At 45.6% G+C, this 24571-nt stretch overlaps 2 protein-coding genes across 3 annotated transcripts in view; one reads left to right on the top strand and one right to left on the bottom strand.

The window, feature by feature from the left end:
- Positions 1-683, bottom strand: part of MAP2K6 (mitogen-activated protein kinase kinase 6) — a 51883-nt gene extending 51200 nt beyond the window's left edge. The window contains exon 1 of the mRNA XM_063175574.1: positions 577-683. Coding sequence (XP_063031644.1) covers positions 577-592 — 16 coding nt within the window. The 5' untranslated portion in view covers positions 593-683. The remainder of the gene's footprint in view (positions 1-576) is intronic.
- Positions 684-9403: 8720 nt separating this feature from the next.
- Positions 9404-24571, top strand: part of ABCA5 (ATP binding cassette subfamily A member 5) — a 42815-nt gene continuing 27647 nt past the window's right edge. The window contains exons 1-10 of one of the 2 annotated variants that reach the window (XM_063175936.1): positions 9404-9480; positions 13385-13517; positions 14987-15099; positions 16336-16540; positions 17528-17686; positions 18573-18670; positions 19913-20142; positions 21914-22055; positions 23023-23211; positions 23910-24057. In XM_063175936.1, coding sequence (XP_063032006.1) covers positions 14995-15099; positions 16336-16540; positions 17528-17686; positions 18573-18670; positions 19913-20142; positions 21914-22055; positions 23023-23211; positions 23910-24057 — 1276 coding nt within the window. In that variant the 5' untranslated portion in view covers positions 9404-9480; positions 13385-13517; positions 14987-14994. Of the gene's footprint in view, positions 9481-13384; positions 13518-14983; positions 15100-16335; positions 16541-17527; positions 17687-18572; positions 18671-19912; positions 20143-21913; positions 22056-23022; positions 23212-23909; positions 24058-24571 lie in introns of both variants that reach the window. The other variant, XM_063175937.1, reaches the window with a different exon arrangement.

Here is a 24571-nt window from a genome sequence, read left to right as displayed (position 1 = left end):
GCCGAGCCCCGGCTGCAGCTGCTGCTGCTGCAACGCCCCCCGCTCGCTCCGGGCCGTGCCAAAGGCGGCCGAGGGGCACCGGGGGCTGCACCGGGGGCTGCACCGGGGGCTGCACCGGGGGCTGCACCGGGGGCTGCACCGGGGGCTGCACCGGGGGTGCAAAGGGAGCTGCTGCACCGGGAGCTGCGAGCACTGGAGGCTGCACCGTGAGCGGTGACCCCCGGGCAAGGCGGGCGTGCAAACTCGCGGGCACCCGCACCCATGCATGCACATGCACACGCACTTGCACATGCACGCGCACACGCAGCTGCACGCGCGCATGCACATGCACACGCACTTGCACATGCACGCGCACACGCAGCTGCACGCGCGCTTGCACGCGCGGTTGCGCGCGTGCACCCGCAAGTTGCACAAGCGAACGCGCGCGCGCGCACCAGCTCCCCCCCCACCCCGCCACCGCAAGTTGCACGAGCGAGTGCACGCGTGCACGAGCGTGCACGTGCACGTGCATGCACGCGCGGCCCTTGCACGCGCGCGCATCCACCCGCGGCTGCACGTGCACGCGCGCTCTCTCACCTCGGGGCTGAGACATTGTCCCCCGGCGGGCTGGGGGCAGGGCGCGCGCACACAAAGAGCCGTCCCCCCGTGCGCGGCCCCGCCGAGGGGCGAGCCGCCCGGCGCGCTCACACACACCACACACACACAAAAGATGCGAGCCGCGCGCTCCCCCCCCGGAACGCCGCGCGCGCTCCCGCCTGGGCGGCGCGGGGCTCGGGGCGCGCCGGGCCGCGCCGTGCCGGGCCGGGCCAGGCCGGGCCGGGCCGGGCGGGGCCGGGGGGAGCGGGGGGGTCCCTGCGCGGCTGGCGCGGGGCCGGCGCGGCTGCACCTACATGATGGGCCGGGGCGGCCGCCCCGGCCTCCGGCGCGCAGGGGGGGCACCGCACTGCGCGTGCGCGGCGCCGCCGCGGGGCCGCATGGGAGATGTAGTCCCGCGGCCTCACATCCCGCCTGCTGAGGCGCCGGCAGGGGGCGCGGAGAGCGCGGCGGGTTCGCCCGCTTCAAACCGATTAAATTCGCTTCAAACCGATTGAAACCGCTTCAAGTCGCTTCAAACTGCTTGAAACCGCTTCAAACTGTTTGAAACTGCTTCAAGTCGCTTCAAAACGCTTAAAATTGTGGGAAGGGAAGGGAAGGGAAGGGAAGGGAAGGGAAGGGAAGGGAAGGGAAGGGAAGGGAAGGGAAGGGAAGGGAAGGGAAGGGAAGGGAAGGGAAGGGAAGGGAAGGGAAGGGAAGGGAAGGGAAGGGAAGGGAATTTCAAGGAAAGGAAATGTCAAGGAAATGTCAAGGAAAGGAAATTTCAAGGAAATTTCAAGAAAAGGAAATTTCAAGGAAAGGAAAGGAAATTTCAAGGAAAGGAAAGGAAATTGAATGGAAATTTCAAGGAAAGGAAAGGAAATCTCAAGGAAAGGAAATTTCAAAGAAAGGAAATTGAAAGGAAATTGCAAGGAAAGGAAAGGAAATTGAATGGAAATTTCAAGGAAAGGAAAGGAAATCTCAAGGAAAGGAAATTTCAAGGAAAGGAAATTGAAAGGAAATTTCAAGGAAAGGAAAGGAAATTTCAAGGAAAGGAAATTGAAAGGAAATTTCAAGGAAAGGAAAGGAAATTTAAAGGAAAGGAAAGGAAATTGAAAGGAAATTTCAAGGAAAGGAAAGGAAATTGAAAGGAAATTTCAAGGAAAGGAAAGGAAATTGAAAGGAAAGGAAAGGAAAGGAAAGGAAAGGAAAGGAAAGGAAAGGAAAGGAAAGGAAAGGAAAGGAAAGGAAAGGTAAGGTTATTGCACAGCTGACTAAAGAACTCAAACTGCTGCATCTGGCCATAACTCTTTTCCTTAGAACTCCCTGCCTACTGTAGTTTGAATTTTCTATGAGTCCTGATTTATTTATTCCCCCTCTCAACTCACTCATTGCTAAGGGATGAATTTGCCGCTGAGAAACTGGACAAGCAATTTCTGTGGTGTCACTGCTGAAAAATCTCCCCTCTGTCTGTAAGCAGGAGATTTGCCCCGAACTGTTGTTTGTTTTAGACACCAGGCTGTTCCCAGCCTTGGTTTGATCAGGGAGCTCGGGAGGCAAGCACAGTCATGTGCTGGGTTTGTCCAGGAAAGCACAATTGGAGGCTTCAGTGTCAGTGTTTGTGTGAGCACTCACTCCTGGGCCAGAAATTCACCCCACCAACAGCAGTGAGCTCCAGCACCCCCAAATTCTCCTGCTTCCTCTTGCAGGAGCTTTGCCAGAGTTGTTTCCCTGTCCCATCCCTCTGGGGAGGGGGTGCTTGCCCCTGCTCCATCTCCCTTCACAAGGAAAGCTTTGGGAAACCCAGATGCTGCCCAGGTGGGATTTTCGGCTGTTACAGGTGGTGGGAAAGGAGCAAAACTGTGTGCAGAACACCTGTGGTGCCTCCTGGTGCATCCTTGAACACCAAAACCAGGTTTTGGGGCTTAAATCAGGATTCTCCCAGCATGTCATGAGGTGGGAAGGGAGGCACCACAGGTTTTGTTCTGAAGCTGTTGGGTATTTCGGATCACAGCCCTGTGCAGGGACAGACAGAAGCCCTGTTTTTTCCCAAATCAATGCACTTTGCAAATGGAGAAACCAAGCAGAGGAGCTTGGCGATCCAACTTTATGGGATGGCACAGGCTCCAGCAGTTCCTGTGCTGAAGGATCCAGTGGCTATTTCAGTTTCTTTGGTTCTGGTTTATGTTTTTATTTGATTATTCTGCTCCCAGCCATCCCCTCCTTCATGGCAATGGGGAAGGAAGGATAATTTGGAACAAGTGTACAGAAGTTTGGCTTGCTCTGTCCTGTGACAGGCAACGAGACAATGACATTTTCAAGTGTGATCCCATCCTCTGCACAGAACCTCGTGAAATTTCTCATTATTTTTGAGCTCAGGTAGGGGTCAGTCCCCACAGAGCTGCTGGACAAGAGAATGCAACCAATTCCCTAATGCTCCCAAGGTACAGGAACAAGCTGGAAATTCAAAATAATTGGAATAATGACCCCAAAGGCCCTGGCTCTCTGCTGCAGAGGATGAATAAAGTGCAGGAAGTTCTCCCAGCTGGGATGAGGGACCCTCCCAAGGGATGTCTGGGCCAGGAGCTGGAAGCAAACCCAAAGCAAACAGAGGGTGCAGATGCTGGGGAGGAGGTGAGAAACAATGAGCTGTGCTGATGGCAGCAGCACCATCTGCTCCTCAGGGGCTGAGTGCTGCCGCTGATATCCTGCATTCCTTTGTTCCCCGGGAGCTGCAGCCTGCAGGAATTTGAGGCCAAACACAGCCCCTGCAGTTCAGCCCCATCTTACCTTTTGTCTGAATTTCCTCCGTCTCCTCCTCCTCCTCCTCTTGCAGCCCTCAACTCCCAGTTTTTCCCTGAGTCGATGGATGAAAACCCAGGAGAAGTTGGAATGCTCAGAAGTTAAACAAACTGTGCTGCCCCAGCACACACAGGGTGGGATGCTGGTAAAATCTCTCTTTAGCTGAAGAGCTGAATTGAGAGGATAAAATGATCCAAGAAGCACATGCAGCTCATAAAAGAGGCAGAGGCCAGTAAATAAAAATGACTTTCGGCTTAGTAATAAGAAGGTTTTAGAGCCATAAATCTGGCTGGACAGTAGTGATGAGTCAAGCATGCTCTTCCAGCAGGGGTGAGGGTGATGTTTGTGTGTGGGAACCTAAAGAGGAGGGACAGAGCTGGAAAACCAGGTAGGAATTTTACATTTTTAGAAAAATATGCAATGAATGCACAGGTGAACTAAAGCAGCCTCACCATTCTAAAATCATTGATCTGGGACTGGGGGAAAAGGAGTTTTTACATGGCCTGTCTTTAACTGCTTGTCCTTCCCTCTGAGCCTTGCACTCCTGCACTTGGGGATGGTTTTGTTTCTTAGAAAAAACCTGAAATTTTACCAGTCACATCTCTTTTTGTGGTCACCTTTTTCTGTGTTGCTGCAGAAAGTCAGAGGTCCCATCCCTCTGTCCCACTTTGGGCAGAGCTGAGCGTGGTGCTTTTTCCTTGCCTGCTGCTGTGGGTTTAATGCTGCAAACACTGCTGGGTATTTTAGTGTTTGCATTTTCTCCTTTGTGCCCTCTCTGTGTATGACACACTCTGGGTTTGCTTTGCTGCAGAAACGAACCCAAATTCATCCTTGGGGCAGCTGGGAGCACTCAGAGCTTTTGTGTCTGTGCATTCTCAGGGTCACATCCCGAGCTGCAGGCTCTGAGCACTGCCCTGAGCCTGCTCAGCCCTGCAGGGACAGCTGGCAGCTCCATCCTTAGGGTCAGATCCATCACCCTCAGCCCCCCTGGCTGGCTGCTCCATCCTTAGGGTCAGATCCATCACCCTCAGCCCCCCTGGCTGGCTGCTCCATCCTTAGGGTCAGATCCATCACCCTCAGCCCCCCTGGCTGGCTGCTCCATCTTTGGGGTCAGATCCATCACCCTCAGCCCCCCTGGCTGGCTGCTCCATCCTTAGGGTCAGATCCATCACCCTCAGCACCCCTGGCTGGCTGCTCCATCCTTAGGGTCAGATCCATCACCCTCAGCCCCCCTGGCTGGCTGCTCCATCTTTGAGGTCAGATCCATCACCCTTCAGCCCCCCTCTGGCTTTAATATTTGCAGCTCACTCAGCTGGCATTGTTTGAGTGCCCAGTGCTGGGTGACACTGTGTGGGTCACTGGTGGGTGACACTGCTTGGTGACACTGCTGGGTGACAATGCATGGATCGCTGGTGGGTGGCTGTGAGGAGATGTGGCCTCAGCCCTCCCCTGACTCCCCTGCACCCCTCGCTCCTAGAAGATGTCAGCGTTTGGGATTTGGGATTTGGGATTTGGGGCAGGGTTTCACCTCAAGGCACTGCTCTGCCCTTTGCACTCAGTTTCTTGCTGTTTGTGCCCAACTCCTTCATGCCACCCCTTTCTTCAGCAGGTTCATTCAACAACTCAATCAAGGGTTCACTCATAAACTGCTCGTTGCTCTGGATCCCCAGGGATGCAGAATGATTTTTTTCAGGTGGATGCAATGCTGGGGTCCCAGCCAGCCTTAAAATTCTCAGTATGGAGCGTGCAAGGCAAGGAGAAACCTGGATATTGAGGGGCAGAAGGAGAGGCCTTACCAGCAGCCAGGGAGAGAGAAAAAGAGGAGGAACTGATGCCTTGAGAAGGCTGAGCTGGAACAGAGCTGGGCAGAGTTACAGAATAAAGCAGGGATTTATTCAAAGCATCTCCTCCATGGATCCACCTTGGGCAGCACAAGAGCCCAGCCAGGGCTGCACCCAAGATGAACCAAAATGGTCCCAAATGGAACGCAAAATGAACCCAAAATGGTCACAAAATGAACCCAAGATGACCCAAAATGGCCCCAAAATACACAGCCCAGCACGGGGTCTCTCCCTTGGATCAGCTCTGCTCCATTTGCACCTTGCAGTTCATTGTCCCATCCCAGCTTTAGCCCATCCAGTCCCACCCTGCTTGTTTTTCTCTCTCCAGCCCACGGTGTTTGTGCTCCTGGGCTGAGATTTGGATCATTTGTCCTTGGTGCCCAGCTGGAGCAGGAATTGTTTTGTCTCCCTGCTCTGTGCACAGAGCTCAGCATGCCCTGATGTGAGCCCAGCCCCACACACTGAAGCAGCACAGAGCCTGAAACATATGAAATCTAAAACTGAAGGCATCTTTTCCCCGCACTGCAAAAATGTTCTAAAACATGGTGGAACGAGGCTGAGCAGCTCCAGTGCTAAACAAGGACAGGTGGCACCTCTGTCTGAAGGGATCTTTCTTTTGGGATGGCAGCAGGAAACATCTCCTCCTTTAACTGACATGGATATCTGGAGTGTGCTGCAGTGCAGAACCAGCCAGGAGCTTTTTTTAAAGCAGGAAATCATATTCAATAATCCAGCCAGGAAAACCACTGGGAAGGGAGCACAGCTGGAGGTGGGCAGGTGGCTGCAGGACCAGGGCATGGTGCCACACACAACAGTGGCGCTGACAAAAATTCTCATTTTCTGTCACATCCCCATCAGGGAGAGGTCACATTTCCCCCCCTCAAACTCTGCTGATTTAAAATAGGCATTTGGCTTCTTTTTTCTGCAATCATGAGGTATTACTCATGGCCAGAGTGAATCTATGTTTGTACCCATCTGGGTGTAATTATGGCATTCTATATGCATTGCACACAATGTATATATTGTGCACTGAACTGCTGCCATGGCTCTTGTTGAGTTCTCTTGATGCTTCACTTTAAAGCTTTTGGTTTTGTTTTTTTGTTTTTTTTTTTTTTTTTTCCCCAGAGGTTTTAAACTTCCCGTAAAAATCTATTCTGGGCTGGGACTCCTTGTGCCAAGTCTTAGGCCAAGATTGAAATTTCTTTTATGAAATTTTATTCTGAGCCAGCCTGGATGTTGTTCCAGAAGGGGGATGAGGGCATGGAGTAAAACCCTGTCCTGCATGGTGTGAGCAAACCTGACTCCTAAAGAACTGAATTTTGCACAGTCACTTCTAGGGTGCAAAATGCTGCAATTCTCAGCTGGTTTTGAGCCCTTTCCTTTAAATCCAGGGATAAATTGTACTTGTTAATCATGCCCTGGGTCTGAATCTCAGGATATTTTTGGTGTCCAGGAGCTGATTGCTTTGAGAGAGACCAAGGACCCTCTGCAGTTTGGTGCAGCTGCAGTTGGAGCAGTAAACACTGGAGCAATTTGGGTTTTGCACAGTTTATTTCAGCCTCTTTCCAGCTCCCAGGAAAAGGGAGGCCTCAAAATGAGGTGCTCTGAATTCCTGCTGGCAATCTGGGCTGCAGAGGATGCAAATGCATCATCCTTGTGCTGAGCCACAGGTTTATTGATGCAAACACATCACTTCCAGTAAATGTGGAGAAGATCTCCTCAGCCAGTGCCTGAGCCAGCTGTGTGCGCAAGAAAAAGAACTGAGAACATGGACTACCTGTTACATCTGTTCCCTATTGTATCTGTTTCACCCCCCTCACAATTTTCAGTAATAAAAACCTCTGAGTTTGCCAGAGCCTTTGAGATCTCCCCAGCGTAGCAGGCGGATCCTCAACTGGACCAAAGGACTTCTGCGTTGGTAGCTATATCCCCCCTCCTTCCCTCTCTCTCTCTCCTCTTTCTCCATCTTTTTCTCTCCCTTAATCCCTCTATCGCATTTTTGCTGTGGTTATTTCAATAAAACTGCATTTGATTTGATTATCACTGCAAACCCCCTTGCACCATGTTGGTTTTTGCACTCTGAGGTCACTCCTACGAACCATCAGGAGGACGGATCCTGACAGGAGGCCAGAGAGAACATGGGATGCCCAGGAGGAGAGAAACCTTGGAAGAGAGGATCCCTTGGAGGAGGGGGTTACCTGGAGGATGGGGGTCCCTGGGAGGGGTGGCCACACAAAGATGGGGTCTCTGGAACAGGTGGCCACACAAAGATGGGGTCTCTGGAACAGGTGGCCACACAAAGATGGGGTCTCTGGAACGGGTGGCCACACAAAGATGGGGTCTCTGGAACAGGTGGCCACACAAAGATGGGGTCTCTAGGAAAGGTGGTTACACAAAGATGGGGTCTCTAGGAAAGGTGGCCACACAAAGATGGGGTCTCTAGGAAAGGTGGTTACACAAAGATGGGGTCTCTAGGAAAGGTGGCCACACAAAGATGGGGTCTCCAGGAAAGGTGGCCACACAAAGATGGGGTCTCTGGAACAGGTGCTCACCTGGAGGATGGGATCCCTGCGAGTGAAGCCCTCAGGAGGGATTGATGCCCAAAGATTTTTGCTTTTTATGTATTTTTCCTGTATTTGTGGCTCTGTTGGCTGTTGTTATATAATTATTTAGTTTCTCAGCTAACTCCAAAGCTTTGTGAGACAAACACATTCCTGGAGTGCTGCTCTAATCTCGTTTCTTCAGCCAGCCAAGGCCATTTCACTTTCCCATGTGTTTCGATACAATGTGGGGCTGGAAGCAAGGGGGAGGCTTCAGCAGGGGGCTGAACCAACAGGGGAACTCCTTCATTAACTGTACTTCTAATTGGGGACTCTTATAAAACTTATACAAGTGTCAAAGGCCTGTACCACTTGTGCATTCTGCCATAAGCCTGCCTGGAGGACCTTCAATAAACGGTAATTGCTTTTTTCCTCACTTTTTTCCTCATTTTCATCTCCTTTGGTGGTGATTTTAGGGCTGGTGAGGCATCAGGATGGGGCCGGAGGAGAGAATCCTGAGAAGGGAGGGATGGAGGTCCCTGGGAGGAGGGAGGATTGGAGTCCTCAGGAGGGATGGGGTCACCTGGAAAAGAGGGGCTCAGGAAGAATGGGGTCACTTGGGGGATGGGGTCATGAGAAAGGGGTCCTCAGAGGGGATGGGGTCCCTGGAAAAGGGGTCCTCAGAGGGGATGGGGTCCCTGGAAAAGGGGTCCTCAGGAGGAATGGCGTCACCCAGGGGAAAGAATCCTTGGAAGGGGGGTCCCTTGAAGGGAGGCCCCTGCAGGATGGAGGTCCCTGGGAAGGGGGGATCATCCTGAGATTGGGGTGCTTGGGAGGGGAGGGATGGATTACCCAGAGAATGGAGTCCTCAGGAGGGGTGGTCACTGATAGGATGGGGTCCTGGGAAGGGGGTCCCCAGGAGGGATGGGGAACCTGGAAAAGGGGTCTCTGGCAGGAGGATGAGGAGGTGCTCGGACAATGGGGTCGCCAGGAGCACGGGAGCCCCGGGAGGAGCAAATCCCTGGGAAGGGGGGTCTCTCACAGGAGGGGTCCCTGGGGAGCAGTGTCCCTGCGAGGGAAGGGGTCCCGAGCCCCCGGGAGGGCAGGGAAGGGAAGGAGGCCCTGGATCGGGGGTGTCCGGTGGGGGAGAAAGGGCAGCAGCACGGAGGGGTCCGGCACTGCGGGCTGGCCCGGGGGGTACCGAGGGACGCCGGGGGTACCGGCGGGGTTCAGGGGGTACCGGGGGGTACCGGAGGGTACTGGGGGATACCAGGAGGTACCGGGGGCTACCGGCGAGGTTCAGGGGGTACCGGGGAATACCGGAGGGTACTGGGGGATACCAGGAGGTACCGGGGGCTACCGGCGAGGTTCAGGGGGTACCGGGGAATACCGGAGGGTACTGGGGGGTACCGGCAAGGTTCGCCGGGTACCGGAGGGTACCAGGGAATACCGGAGGGTACCGGGGAGTACTGGCAGGGTTCGGCGGGTACCGGGGGTACCGGCGGGGTTCGGGTGTTATCGGGGGGCTCGGCTCCGCTGCCGAGGGGCGGTCCCGGGCCGGGGGGCGGTGGCAGGGCCCGGGCCCGGCCCCTCGGGCTCGGCAGGGACGGGAAGGGGAAGGAGCGGAGAGGAAGAGGAGGAGTTGGGCCGTACCTGGGTGCGCGTCAGTAGCCGCGGGTGCCGATGGCTGGGGCGGCGGGGCCGGCGGGGCTGCGCGCTGAGCGGTGAGAAAAGCGCAACGCCGGGGAGCCACAGCGGGGAACGGCGACGGGGGCAATGCACGAGTGCCCTTCCTGCGAGACACGCGGGGCAACCGCGGCTGCGGCGCCCTGGGGATGCGGGAGGATGCTGGGGATGCTCAGGGATGCTCAGGGATGCTGGGGATGCTCACGAGATGCTCAGGGATGCTCAGGGATGCTCGGTGATACTCAGGGGTGTTGGGGATGCTCAGAGGGTGCTTAGGGATGCTCGGGGATGGTGGAAATGCTCAGGAGATGCTCAGGGATGTTGGGGGTACTCAGAGGATGCTCGGGGATGTTCAGGGATTTGCCGGGATGCAGGAGGATGTTCGGGGATGCAGTAGGATGCAGGAGGATACTCGGGGACGTTCAGGCATGCTCGGGGATGCTGGGGATGCTCAGGAGATGCTCAGGGATGCAGGAGGATGCTGGAGATGCTCAGAGGATGCTCAAGGATGCAGGAGGATGCTCAGGGATGCAGGAGGATGTTCAGGGATGCAGGAGGATGCTGGAGATACTCAGAGGGTGCTCAGGGATGCTGGAGATGCTCAGAGGATGCTCAAGGATGCAGGAGGATGCTCAGGGATGTTCAGGGATGCAGGAGGATGCTCAGGGTTGCTGGAGATGCTCAGGGATGTAGGAGGATGTTCAGGGATGCAGGAGGATGCTCAGGGATGCAGGAGGATGCTGGAGATGCTCAGAGGGTGCTCAGGGATGCTGGAGATGCTCAGAGGATGCTGAGGATGCAGGAGGATGTTCAGGGATGCAGGAACATGTTCAGGGGTGCAGGAGGATGCTCAGGGTTGCTGGGGATGCTCAGGGATGCTCAGGGATGCAGGAACATGCTCAGGGATGCAGGAGGATGCTGAGGATGCTGCAGGAGCCATGCAGGGACAGCCCGAGCCGGCTCTGCTCTGTGTCATTCCTTGTCCCCACAGGGAATCAGGGATGAGTTTGGAGGGAAGGGATTTGAAGCCCCGGGCAGGGCAGGGGTTCCCCTTGGGGCTGATGTGGGAGAAAATTCAGACCAGGGAGAAAATTCAGAAAAGGGAGACAATTCAGCCCATTTTTTAAACTTACCATAAAGCATTTATGTTATTACATGTTGTTATAGCCACAATTTCAATAATGTGAAGAGCACAGCAGAGTTTTGCTGAAGGACCAGCTCGGCTGCTGCCTTGTAGCAGCAGGATCAATAATCTCATTTTCCTGCTGTTCCACGGGGTTGTTCACTCATGAGTTGTTTTTGCCTCGAGCCACAGCTCATTTAGCTGTGGCTGACACCCTTCTTGTTTGGTTTTCTTTGGGTTTTTGGGGTTTTTTGGGGTTGTTTTTGGCTGGAGAGCCAAGGCAAACGTGCTGAGCAGCACCAAGGCCCATGAACAGAGGGAAGGGAAGGGAAGGGAAGGAAATTTCAAAGAAAGGAAAGGAAATTTCAAGGAAATTTCAAGGAAAGGAAATGTCAAGGAAAGGAAATTTCAAGGAAAGGAAAGGAAATGTCAAGGAAAGGAAAGGAAATGTCAAGGAAAGAAAATTTCAAGGAAAGGAAATTTCAAGCAAAGAAATTTCAAGGAAATTTCAAGGAAAGGAAAGGAAATTTCAAGGAAAGGAGATTTCAAGGCAAGGAAATTTCAAGGAAATGTCAAGGAAAGGAAATGTCAAGGGAAGGGAAGGGACGGGAAGGGAAGGGAAGGGAAGGGAAGGGAAGGGAAGGGAAGGGAAGGGAAGGGAAGGGAAGGGAAGGGAAGGGAAGGGAAGGTTGAGGAGGATCCTCACGGCCTATCTCCATTTTTCCTGCTATTAATCCATTCAAATGCCTTGCCAGCTTTTTCTGCTCATCCTCTGTGTTCCTTTCCTTCATCTGGAGTTTCAAAGAGGGTTTTGCTTGTTTTTTTTTCCTCCCCCAAATAGAATTTTTCACCCTTCAAGTGATGCTTCTTCAGTGTCCTTCATCGTTCTGTAGCCTACATGGAGGTGGCAGGTGTAATATGAAAAATTAATTAACATTCTTCAAATGACCCTTCCTCCAACCTGGCTGACGTAAATGAAAGCATGGCAGAGTTCCAGTGGAGATGTGGGAGTGTTTTGGGTTTTGGAAGTGGATGGAAAATAATTAGAGAAAAAACAGTAACTGGCACTGATGATTGAATCTTGTTAAATCGTCTTTGCCAGGTTTGGGAGTTTAATGAAAACATTATTATTAATATTATTATTAATATTATAATTAATATTATAATTATATAATTAAAATATTGTTTTATTACCATTAATATTATTATTATTAATGTTATAATTCTAATTATTAATTAATTAAAATCTTGTGGCTGAGGGAAAGGGTTCCTGGGTCAGACCCTTGTGTTGAGGAGGACCCTTGGTGTTGTTTCACTCCTGGGAATGCTCTTGGAATGTGCAAACAGTGGCACTTGCAGGGCATGCTGTGAGCAGAGGAGAAGCACAGTGATTTTCATGACCTGTAAGCAAGAACTGCTGCTTTTGATTATTTTTCAAACACTCTGCTGTCACTGGGAAAGGTTTCTTTGCCTGAAAATATGCAGAGTTGTACTCATTTTTCCTTCAGGGCTTGGTTACTGTTGTAGCTTGGTGTTGAAGCATTTTGTAGTTTGATTTTTTTTTTTTCTTTTTAAGCAAAATATTTTTTTATTTTTAATTTTTGGAGTAGTCTCAGTGTGAGGGCAGCACTCCAGGCTGGAGATGGGATTCCTTCCCAGAAATTGAATCCCACATCCCTTGTGGGGTCTCTGCTCCATGGAGGACCCCAGAGCCATCCTGGGAATGAGAATTCGGTTCCTTTTAGCCCCTTTCCCCTCCTCTCACCCCTCCCATGCTCAGACAGGCTCTGTGTATAAAATATTTGTGTATTTATAGTGGTGCTGACATCTGAGGAGCTTCCTGAGGTGGTGCCTGTGCTCCAAAAAAAGATTTCCCCATTAGGACCCAGCCAGGGAAGGAGGTTTGGGCCATGTGGTGTCTGACAGATAACTGAGAGCCCAGAGCTCTGCACAGGCACCAGCAGCATCAGCCTCTGGAAGGAGTGCTGGGAGGCTGAAATATAGATAAATTCCATATTTTCCACTGTGTTTTGGCTGCAGGGTTGAGGGATTGCTCAGTTTCTTGTTGGAGTTTTGGATGCTGAGACTTTGAGACTTTCTGTGCTGGCAGGCAGTGACCCCCAGGAGAACTCTGCATTGATCTGAAGCTGTGGAGAAGCTTCCAAAATTGATTAATAGCACTGGGATTGTGGGTGTGGAGTTGGTTAGAAGTGTGTGATATCACAGGGGGAAAACTTAGACTTAAGGGTTTAAAATACAGTAATATATATAAAGCAAGATGGAGATTTTAGGGCAGAGGCTGCTCCTTCTTCTTCACCTTCTTCTTCATCTTCTTCTCTTCTTCTCCATGGGTTTGGGTGGTTTTGTGTAATTGGATAAAAAAGTCCCCATTGCAGGGCAGGAATGGTTGGTTGTTGGGTTAAAAGTGAAAATAATTGAGGTGTCATTTCTTAATTGGACAGTTTATCCTTAAAAGACCTTTTAGAGAAAGGTAGTTATAGCTATTTTGTGCCTCATTAGTGAAATACTTCATAACTCACCCCTTGTGAGACTGTAATATGGATCAGAAATTATCTATATTAGAAATAAAGATGGAAATATGGATAAGAAATAAAGAAGATTCTTTATTTCTTATCTTTTTTGTTCTTATCCACGTAAGAAATAAACACCTGAGTCTGAGCACGAAATACCACCTCAAGAGCTTCAATCCTTGACGGAGGCAGAGAGGCCAAACCCCGCAGTTTGTCCCTGGTGCTGCTGGAGGTGGCTTGGTGCCACTGTCCCCTCTGAGCAGCTCCTGCTGTTCCTCACCCTCCCAGGTGAAATGTCCCAACGTTCCCAGCTGAGGAAGCAGAGGGAGATGGACGCTGAGCCCTGACTGCCGAGCTCGGGCAGCACAAAGGGTGGGAAGCCCAGGAGAGAGGAGCCCTCGCAGCCTCCATCCCTCCCCAGGTGCGTGTGGGTATCTCCTGGCAGAGCATTTCCCATTTCGTCCCATCTATTAATTAATCTCATTTCTCTCTCCTCTCCCCAGGGCCACGTGCGGCCTGGGGGGTGATGAAGAGGTTAAAGAGGAGCAGTGAGTGGTGCTGGCTGTGCTCCAGCAGGGGATGGGGTTACTCACAGCCCATTGCACAGCTGGCCCCGGGGCAGCTCTGCCTGCCCTGCTGCTGCACAGACCCTGCTGGCACTGGGATGCACTGGGGAAATGGGAATGAGCCTGGCTTAACTCGGGGCCAGGGAGCTGGGCTGGAGCTCCAAGTCCTGCCCTGGGGTGGAGGGGTGGCTCCAAGGCGTCCTGGGGCACCTTCAGCCCAAATTCCCAGATGGATCCCTAATTGCTCTCATTCCCAATTGCCAATTTCTCTCACTGCCAGTTTCTCTCATTCCCAATCTCTGTCATTCCCAAGCTTTCTTGTTCTGAATTTCCACGTTCCCAGTTTCTCTCATTCCCAATCTCTGTCATTCCCAAGCTTTCTTGTTCCGAATTTCCACATTCCCAGTTTCTCTCATTCCCAATCTCTGTCATTCCCAAGCTTTCTTGTTCCGAATTTCCACATTCCCAGTTTCGCTCATTTCCAGTTGTCAGTTTCTCTCATTGTCGGTTTACCTCACTGCCAATTTCTCTCATTCCCAGTTCCCAATAGCTCTCATTCCCAATTTCTCTGGTTCCCAGTTGTCAGTTTCTCTCATTGCCAATTTCTCTCATTGCCAGCTTCTCCCATTCCCAATGTCTCTCATCCCCAATTGCCAGTTTCTCATTCCCAGTTTCTCTCATTCTCAATTTCTCTCATTTCCAATTTCTCTTATTCCCAATTTCTCTCATTTCCAATTCCCAGTTTTTCTCATTCCCAGTCTCTCTCATTCCTAGTTTCTCTAGTTCCCAAACTCTCTCATTCCCAATTTTTCTTTCCCAGTTCCCAGTCTCTCCCACTCCATCTCTCTCATTCCCAGTCTCTCCCATTCCCAACTCCCAGTTTTTCCCATTCCCAGTTTCTCTCATTCCCAATTTCTCTTATTCCAAATTTCTCTCATTCCAAATTTCTCCCAATCCCACCTGCCAGTTTCTCTCATTTCCAGTTCCCAATTTCTCCCATTCACAGTCTCTCTCGTTCCCAATTTCTCCCAATTCCCAGTCTCTCCCATTCCCAATTCCCAGTTTCCCTCATTCCCAATTCCTATTTTCTCCCATTCCCAGTTTCTCCCATTCCCCATTCCCAGTCTCTCCCATTCCCAGTTTCCCAGTGTCAGACACATAATGTGTATCAGGAGTTGTTAAAAAATGAAAAACTGAAAGTGAAACCTCTCCGTGACAATCCAAACCAGAGCCGCCGAACGCTGCGGCTGCCCGGCTCAGCTTGGAAAATTATTTAATTAAAAATAATTTAATTAAAAATCTGTATTTTTTCTCCTGAAAGCAGCCCAGACAATGGCCCCAGGAACTCCAAGGGAGGCAGGAGTGTGGAGGCAAACCCGAGCTCTGCTCTTCAAGAATTGTCTGATCAAGTGCAGGACCAAGAAGAGCAGTGTGCAGGTGAGGGGCTCCTCACAGCAAATGTCATGAGCTTTTTGAAATATTCCATTTTTTTGGTGCAGGAGGTGCTTTTCCCACTATTTTTCCTGGTCTTCGTGAGTATATGATGAGTATTTTTGAACTTTTGAAACGCTGAATTTGGAAATATTCCATGTTTTTGGTGGACAAGGTGTTTTTTTCCTCTGTTTTTCCTGTTCTGGCTGATCCTGATGGGCATGATGCACCCTCACAGGAAATATGATGAGGTTTTTTTTAAATATTCCAATTTTTGGTGCTTTTCCCTCTATTTTTCCATTCCTGGATGATTCTCATGAGTACATAAAGAGCTTTTTTGACCTTTCAGATACTCAATTTTGAAATAGTTCCATTTTTTTTTGTCCAGGAACTGTTTTCCCTGTGGTTTCACTTGTTCTGGCTGATCCTGATGAGTATATAATGAGATTTTTTTTGACCTTTCCAGATACTGAATTTTTAAATACTCCATTTTTTTTTTTTTCATCCAGTAAGTGCTTTTCCCACTGTTTTTCCTGTTCTGGCTGATCCTGATGAGTACATAATGAATTTTTTTGACCCTTTCAGATACTAAATTTTGAAATATTTAAATTTTTTTTTGTCCAGGAAGTGCTTTCCCTGTGGTTTCCCCTAATCTGGTTGATCCTAATGAACACATAATTAATTTTTTTGACTGTTTGAAATACTGAATTTTAAAATACTCAATTTTTTTCGTGAATTTTAAAATATTTCAATTTTTTTTTCCTCTGTTTTTCCACTTCTGGCTGATCCTAATGAACATATATTGAATTTTTATGACCCTTAAAAACACTAAATTATAAAATATTCCATTTTTTCCATACAGGAGGTGCTTTTCCCTCTGTTTTTTCTCTTCTGGCTGATCCTGATGAGCATGATGCACCCTCACAGGAAATATGATGAGGTTTTTTTGAAATATTCATTTTTTTTGGCGCAGGAGGTGCTTTTCCCACTATTTTTCCTATTCTGCTGATCCTGATGAGTATATCATGAATTTTTTGACCCTTTCAGATACTAAATTTTGAAATGTTTTTTTGAAATATTGAAATTTTTTTTTGAAATTTGAATTTTTTTTTTTTTTTTTTTTGTCCAGGAGGTGCTTTCCTTCTGGTTTCTCCCATTCTGGCTGATCGTAATGAGCATATACTGAATTTTTTTGACCCTTAAAAATACTGAATTACAAAATATTCCATTTTTTCCATACAGGAGGTGCTTTTCCCTCTGTTTTTCCTCTTCTGGCTGATCCTGATGAGCATGATGCACCCTCACAGGAAATATGACGAGGTGCCCAACACAGACCTGGGCCCCCTGGACCCCTCGGTGCTGGTGAATTTTGTCATTGGCTACACCCCCCCCACGGCCCAGGCTCGGGACATCATGAGGAAAGTGGCTTCTGACAACTTTGAGGATGGTATTCACTCCTGAAATCTTATTTTTTTTCCCCCATATTTCATGCTGGAATTCTGAGGGGGAAACTCAGTGTTTGAAGGGGGAATGCAATGGGAGCGTAATAGGAAAAATCTGAATTTTTCAGAGGCGGGAATGTAAAAGACGGGGGTTTTTTCGTTGATTTTTAGGTTTGTTTTTTTTGGTTTTTTTTTGGTTTTTTTTTGATTTCTAAGGATTTTTTTGGTTGGTTTTGGGTTTTTTGGTTGGTTTTGGTGGTTTTTTTTTTCTGGTTATATGGGGTTTTTTTTATGGTATTAGGGTTTTTTTCTTCGTATTAGGATTTTTATTGGTTGGGGGGGGTTTGCTGGTTTTATGGGTTTTTTGATGGTTTTAGGGTTCTTGGTATTAGGATTTTGGGTTTGGTTTGGGGGTTTTTTTTCTGGTTTTAGGGTTTTTTTGCTGGATTTAGTTTTTTTTTTTTTTGTTTTGGGTGTTTTTTTGCTGGCTTGGGGTTTTTTTTTTTACTAGTTACAGGGCTTTTTGCTGGTTTGGTGTTTTTTGTGCTGGTTTTTATAATATTTATATTATAATTTGATATTTTATAATATATAATAAACATAATATATATTTATATAATATATATTATATTTTATAATATAATGTATAGGAAATATATAAATATATATTTATATAATAATATATATAATAAATAATGTATAGATTTTATAATATATAATAAATATAAAATATATATAATTTTATTTTATATTTTATAATATATAATAAACATATAATATATATTTATATAATATATATTATATAGATAATATAATATATATGAAATTATATAAATATATATTTATATAATAATATCTAAAATAAATATATTATATATATATACTATAATATATAATAAATATATAATATATGTAATTTTGTTTTATATTTATATTTATTTATATTTTATTTATATTTTATTTATATTCTATCTATATTTTAATGCTCCCAGGCCTCATCACTGAGGAGTATTTGAGTGAGGAGGAGCTGGAGGAGGCGAGTTTCCTCAAGCCCTCCAACTTTGTGGGGGTGGTGTTCAAGGACCCCATGTCCTACCAGCTGAGGTTCCACGACTCCATCGCCATGTCCTCCATCTACACCGAGTCCAGAGGTAAACCTGCAGGAAACAAGCTGAAAAAAATCCCAAAATTTCATTTTTTGGGGTTTTTTTTGACCTGGTTTGGTGTGTATTGTTTTGTGGGGATTGTTGGTGGTGTTATTGGGGAGTGGAGAAGCTCTAACTCAGTTTTTTGGGATTTTATTGTGGAATTGTGGCATGGAAAGGTTCCTGAAGATGATGATTTAATAGTAGCTCCAGATAGTAATCCAGAGGTAAATCTGCAAGGGAATAAGCTGGAAAATGATCCCACATTTTCCTTTGTATTGCTTTTTTTTTTGGCTTAGTGTTGGGTGTATTGGTGTGTGCGGTGTTATTGGGGAGTGGGGCAACTGTAACTCAATGTTTTGGGATTTTAACGTGGAATCGTGGCATGGAAAGGCTCCTGAAGATGCTGATTCCCTATTTGATAGTAAATCCAGATAGTAACAGTAATCCAGAGGTAAACCTGCAAGGGAATGAGCTGGAAAATCATCCCAAATTTTCATTTTTTGGGCCTTTTCTGGCCTGGTGTGGCATGTATTGGTTTGTGAGGATTGTTGGTGGTGTTATCAGGGAGTGGAGCAGCTGTAACTCAGTTTTTTGGGTTTTTAGTGTGGCATGGCCTGGCTTGGAAGGGATCCTGAAGATGATGATTCCCTATTTGATAGTAAATCCAGATAGTAATGGTAATCCAGAGGTAAATCTGCAAGGGAATGAGCTGGAAAATCATCCCATATTTTCCTTTTTTCTGGCCTGGTGTTGCATATATTGTTTTGTGGGTGTTGTTGGTGCCGCTATCAGGGAACGGTGCAGCTGTAACTCAGTTTTTTGGGATTTTATCCTGGAACTGTGGCATGGAAGGGCTCCTGAGGATGATGATTCCCTGTTTTCCCTGCAGCCACGTGCTCCAACCTGCGCAAGAGCTGCGAGTCCGTGACCTACTGGAGCTCGGGGTTCACAGCCCTGCAGGCCTGCATTGATGCTGCCATCATCCAGGTGAGGAATCCCACAAATCCCACCAAAAAAAATCCCATAAAATAGGGCTGGGAACACACAAAACCCCTGTGAGGAAGCCCTGAGGGAGCTGGGGGTGCTCAGCCTGGAGAAAAGGAGGCTCAGGGGTGCCCCCATCACTCTCACAGCTCCTGGAAGGTGCCTGTGCTCAGCTGGGGCTGGGCTCTGTCTGCAGCAGCACTGACACAGCCAGAGCACACAGCTCCAGCTGCACCAAGGGAAATACAGGCTGGAGAGCAGGGAAAAGTGTTTGACAGAAAGGGGGATAAAGTTCTGGAATGTTCTGCCCGGGGAGGTGGTGCAGTCCCCATCCCTGGGTGTGTTTGACAAAGCCTGGATGGGCACTGGGGGCCAGGGCTTGGGTGAGGGGCTGGGGCTGGGCTGGGCTCGATGGGCTTGGAGGGCTCTGACAACCTGGGGATTCTGGAATTCTGTGGAAATCCCAAAAAATCCCATTAAATCCCATCCTCACCCCAAGGAAGGGCAGATCCAGGGGCTGCTTAATCTGCCTGCTAGTCCTGGGAGATGCTGTGTCAGATCCCAGCTGGGATCTGATGAGAAGGCAGAAGTTTGGGGTGGGTTTGCTTGTTTTGTTCAGGACTGTTCTGTCCAGGTACCACTGGGAAAATCCCATAAAATCCCATCCTCATCCCAAAAAAAAGGGCAGATCCAGGGACTGCCCAGTCTCCTTAATCTGCCTGGAGCTGCTGTGTCAGATCCCAGCTGGGATCTGATGAGAAGGCAGAAGTTTTGGGGTGGGTTTGACCATATTCTGTCCAGGACTGTTTTGTCCAGGATTTCACCAATCCTCTTGGGTTGGATTCTGAGGATTTTTGTCTCCATTTGGATCCCAGAGATGCTGAACATCCAGCACAACCCTCCTCAGAACACAAATTCTCATCCCAAAATGCCATTCCAAGCAGGGGCTGCAGAATTTACCTGCAAAATTTATTATTTTGGTGTCACTATTGCTCAGCAATTTCCCCAGCTTCCCTCCCCTCTTGCTGCTCATGGTGGCAGCAAATTCCATCTTTTTAAATGACAGAAATTCCACATTTCCTCATTTTATCCCCAGGCATTCAGGTGTTTTCCAGTCTTGCTTTTGGCCTGGAATTTGGGGTCAGGAAAGTTTTGGCCTCTCCAGATCTCTGGGGTGGAGTGGTTGGGATGGGGCTAAAAAATCAGGAAAAATGTCAAAATAACTTTTCCTCCTCTTTCTTCCAGCTGAAAACAAACCATTCTGTCTGGGAACAGCTGGATCTGACCAGAGCCATGGTTATGGGAGAGGCTGCAGTGGTGGAAATTGATAATTTCCCTCGTGCAATCATTTTAATTTACCTGGTGATTGCATTCTCCCCCTTTGGGTATTATTTGGCAATTCACATCGTGGCAGAAAAGGAGAGGAAGCTGAAGGAGTTCTTGAAAATTTTGGGACTCCATGACACTGCCTTCTGGTATGTGAGTGTTTGCTAAAACCTGTTTCTTATAAAAGGAAAAAAAAATTAAATATATGCAAAGAAAAAAATTAAATATATGTAAAGAAAAGGCTTCTAGGAAAGGAGGTAGTGAGCCAAAAATGCTTAAAAACCTCCATAAATTTACATATACATATATTTAATTTCTTTTTCTGTTCTTAGAAAAGAAACAAAATTAAATATATGTAAATATATATTTTAACATATATTTAAATTTAAAAAAATTAAATATATGTTAAAAATTATTATTTTAAAAGATTATTATGTTAAAAAAATTTTTCTAGTTAACCTCTTCCATCCCACCCTCCAGTTCTTAAATTTCTTTCAATCTTTAAGTGAAAACAACCAAAAACTGAGATATTCTGTACAATTAAACAGAGAAAACCTTGCAGTAGCATGGAAATGCGAATATTTTAATAATAATCCTGCTGCATTTATTCATGTAAAGCTGCACCAGATCAGAGGGATTAAGCCTCATCATGTGTGAGGTTTTATGGAGGTTTTTAAGCATTTTTGGCTCACTACCTCCTTTCCTGGAAGCTCAACAGGTAACCTGCAGCCTGGCACATAATTAAATAAACCCAACTTTATAATTTAAACATGCCAGAGCAGTCTCAGCAGCAAGTTTTCAATTATTTCCTCATCCTGATGATGAAAATTGGCCTGGGCAATAGAATATTTCATTTTTTCTCCCAGATGATGTGTTCATTTGAAATCATTGATAGCTGAGGGGATAAAAACAAGTTTTTGCTTCGCCCTTTCTGGCAGGGTTTTCACCCTGCACTGAAACCTCCACCTGGGGTGGCTGGAATGATTTGTTTTTTAGTTGTTTCAGAGGAAATGTGTCATTTTTTTGCTGCCTGCACGCAAAACCACCCCTGTTTGCTGAGCTCAGAGTTGCTCCCACACTCACAGCTCCGGTTTTCAACAGAGCAGGATTTTATTACCCTGCCCAGCAGCCTCTATTAAAGTTTAAACAGAATTCCTTGAATTATTGAAACCTACGACTCTGTTACCTTCTTTTGCCCATAGCAGGGAATTAATTATGCAAAAAATAAAGGTGAATCACCTGATTGTGCAGCTTTAGCTGCCCTGGGTCTCAGTGTGTGCTGAGGACTACCCCAGGATATTCACAACAGCTCTTTTAATCAGGTTTTGTTAAAAACAGCTTTTTTATTCAGGTTTTGTTACGAACAGATCTTTTATTAAGGTTTTGTTACGAACAGCTCTTTTATTAAGGTTTTGTTACAAACAACTTTTTTATTCAGGCTTTATTGCACATTTGGCCTATGGTGCAGTGAGACACAGAGTTAGAAATTAACTTGGGATAGAAGTCTGTGTGGAATATTAAAGAGTGCTGGGTAATGGAATATGTGGAATAATTAAGAGTTCTGGGTTTTGGAATATGTGAATATTAAAGAGTGCTGGGTTTTGGAATATGTGGAATAATTAGGAGTTCTGGGTTTTAGAATATGTGGAATATTAGAGTGCTGGGTTTTGGAATACGTGGAATAATTAAGAGTTCTGGGTTTTAGAATATGTGGAATAATTAAGAGTTCTGGGTTTTGGAATATGTGAATATTAAAGAGTGCTGGGTTTTGGAATATGTGGAATATTAGAGTTCTGGGTTTTGGAATACGTGGAATAATTAAGAGTTCTGGGTTTTGGAATATGTGGAATATTAAAGAGGGCTGGCTTTTGCTGTTTGTGTGGCTGGGCATTCATTCATTTCCTGTTTTTTCCTCCCTAGGCTGTCCTGGGTGCTGCTCTACGTGAGCCTGATTTTTGTCATGTCCATCCTGATGGCAGTGATTGCCACAGCCTCGTCCCTGTTCCCCCAGAGCAGTGCCTTTGTCATATTCCTGCTTTTCTTCCTCTATGGAGTCTCCTCTGTGAGTGTTCCACCTGATTTATTCCCCCTGCCAAAATATTTCTTGTTTCTGTGGGGTTTGAGCAGCTCAGGAATCTGAGCTGTCCCAGCCCTTCCTGGGGTTTTAAATATTTTAAATATCTAATATTTAAATATTTTAAATATCTCCTGGTTTTAGGATGTGGTACAGGTGTCACCCATCACCATGAAAAATGCTTTTCCCTCCTGAAATACCTGAGTTTATAATGATGAGTTTATCTGTGATGAAAAGTCATCAGGTTTTGAGGTTTCAGCCCTCCACAGAACGATTCTTCACTCCAGATCCTCTTTAAAACATTTCCTGTTACTACAGAGTTTAATGTAAAAAACCTAATAAACTGTCAGAGAATGATAAAAAATACATGATAAGTATATTTATCTATCCAGTTGCTTGTCTGAGTTGATAAGAGGAACAGTTGGTCTTGATCTTGATCTCCTGAAACCAGCTGAAAATGATTCCATGAATCTGTGCTGTAGTGACTATACCAGGAAAATTATATTATAAATTATATGTTTGTCAGAGGCAGCTATGGTATTTTCCCTTAGTTTTTTTGCACAATTTCTTTATTATTATTATTATTATTATTAGTAGTAGTAGTAGTAGTATTGATGTTGATGATGTTGTTGTTGTTGTTGTTGTATTTTCCCTTAGTTTTTCCACACAATTTCTTTTTTTTAATTATTATTATGACTATGGTATTTTCCCTTAGCTTTCCTACACAATTCCTATATTATTATTATTATTATCATGATCATCATCATTATTATTATTACTGTGCTGTTTCCCTTAGTTTTCCCACACAATTTCTATATCATCATCATCATTATTGTTATTATTATTACTACTGCTACGGTGTTTTTCCACACAATTTCTATATCATTATTATTATCATTATTATCAATTATTATAATTACAGTCCTTTGCTGGCTGTTTTTCCCTGTGCCCTCAGGTTTTCTTTGCCCTGATGCTGACCCCTCTGTTTAAGAAGTCCAAGCACGTGGGGATTGTGGAGTTCCTGGCCACTCTGGTTTTTGGCTTTGTGGGCCTCAACATCGTCCTGCTGGAGGATTTCCCCAAATCCTTCGTGTGGATCCTCAGCCCTTTGTGTCAGTGCAGCTTCTTGATTGGTGTTGCACAGGTAAATCCCCACCTGCCCCTGATGGGGGTTGGAAATAGAGATTTTATTTTTAAAAAATTAAATTAAAATTAGATGTATTACATAATTATTATTTATATATTAATTTTTATTATAATCTTTAATAATATATTATATATTTATTTAATATTCATTGATATTTATTACTTATAGATTATTTACTTTATTAATTAATTATTATATAATTACATTTAAATTATATTTTTAAAAATGCAATATTTTTAAAATATAATTATGCAAATATTTTTAAAATATTTTTTTATAGCAGTTTAATATCCAGCGCCTCTGATGGGGGTTTGAAATAGATATTTTATTTTAAAAAAATTATATCTATTACATAAATTTTATTTGTTTATTAATTATCTGTTCTATTTATTAATATTTATTATTCATTGATTATTTATTTTATTTATTAATATTATAATATGTTTAAAATCTATTTTTTAAATCAATATTTTAAAAATATAATTATGCAAATATTTTAAAAATACGCAAATATTTTAAATTTTTTTTCATAGCAGTTTAATATCCAGCACCATATAAGGAGCTGTTATTTTTTGTGTCCATTGTGATCTCTGTCACTTTCTCATTATTTTTGGGGTTTTTTGCCAAGTTTTGGGTTTCTTTTTTGCACTGTGCTGTTTTTTTGCCTTTTTGGTGTGTGACATCTCTCCCTGCAGGTGATGCACCTGGAGGATTATGAGGATGGGGCAACATTTGCAAACATCAACGCTGGTCCTTACCCTCTGTGTATCTCTCTGATTCTCTTGGTGCTGGACAGCATCTTTTACCTGCTGGTGGCTGTCTACCTTGACCAGGTGATCCCAGGTGAGTTCCTGACAGAAACTGAGCTCTGGGGGGATCACCCTGAAATCCTGAGCCCCCCAGGGTGCTGAATCTCCTCCCTGAACTCTCTGGAGAAAGGAGGTGATGCTGTTTTCACATGGAATTTTACACTTCTAGCTGAAATAATTTATATTTTGTAACTATATATATATTCTTGAACTATCCATATCTATCTCTCTCTCTCTCTCTCTCTCTCTCTATCTATCTAATATATAATATTATATATATTATATAATAAAATATATAATATAATATATATACTATAAAATAATATATAATATATAATATGTAATATATAATATATAATAAATAATATATAATATATAATATATAATAAATAATAAATAATATATAATATATAAGTAATATGTAATATGTTATATATTATATATAATATGATATATATAATATGTATGTTATATATAATACATTATATTATATATTATATATTATATATAATATATTATATATTATATATTATATATTATATATTATA

Source organism: Melospiza melodia, chromosome 24, assembly GCF_035770615.1.
Source record: "Melospiza melodia melodia isolate bMelMel2 chromosome 24, bMelMel2.pri, whole genome shotgun sequence".
Taxonomy (NCBI): Eukaryota; Metazoa; Chordata; class Aves; order Passeriformes; family Passerellidae; genus Melospiza; species Melospiza melodia.
This window is presented reverse-complemented; position numbering and strand designations above follow the sequence as displayed.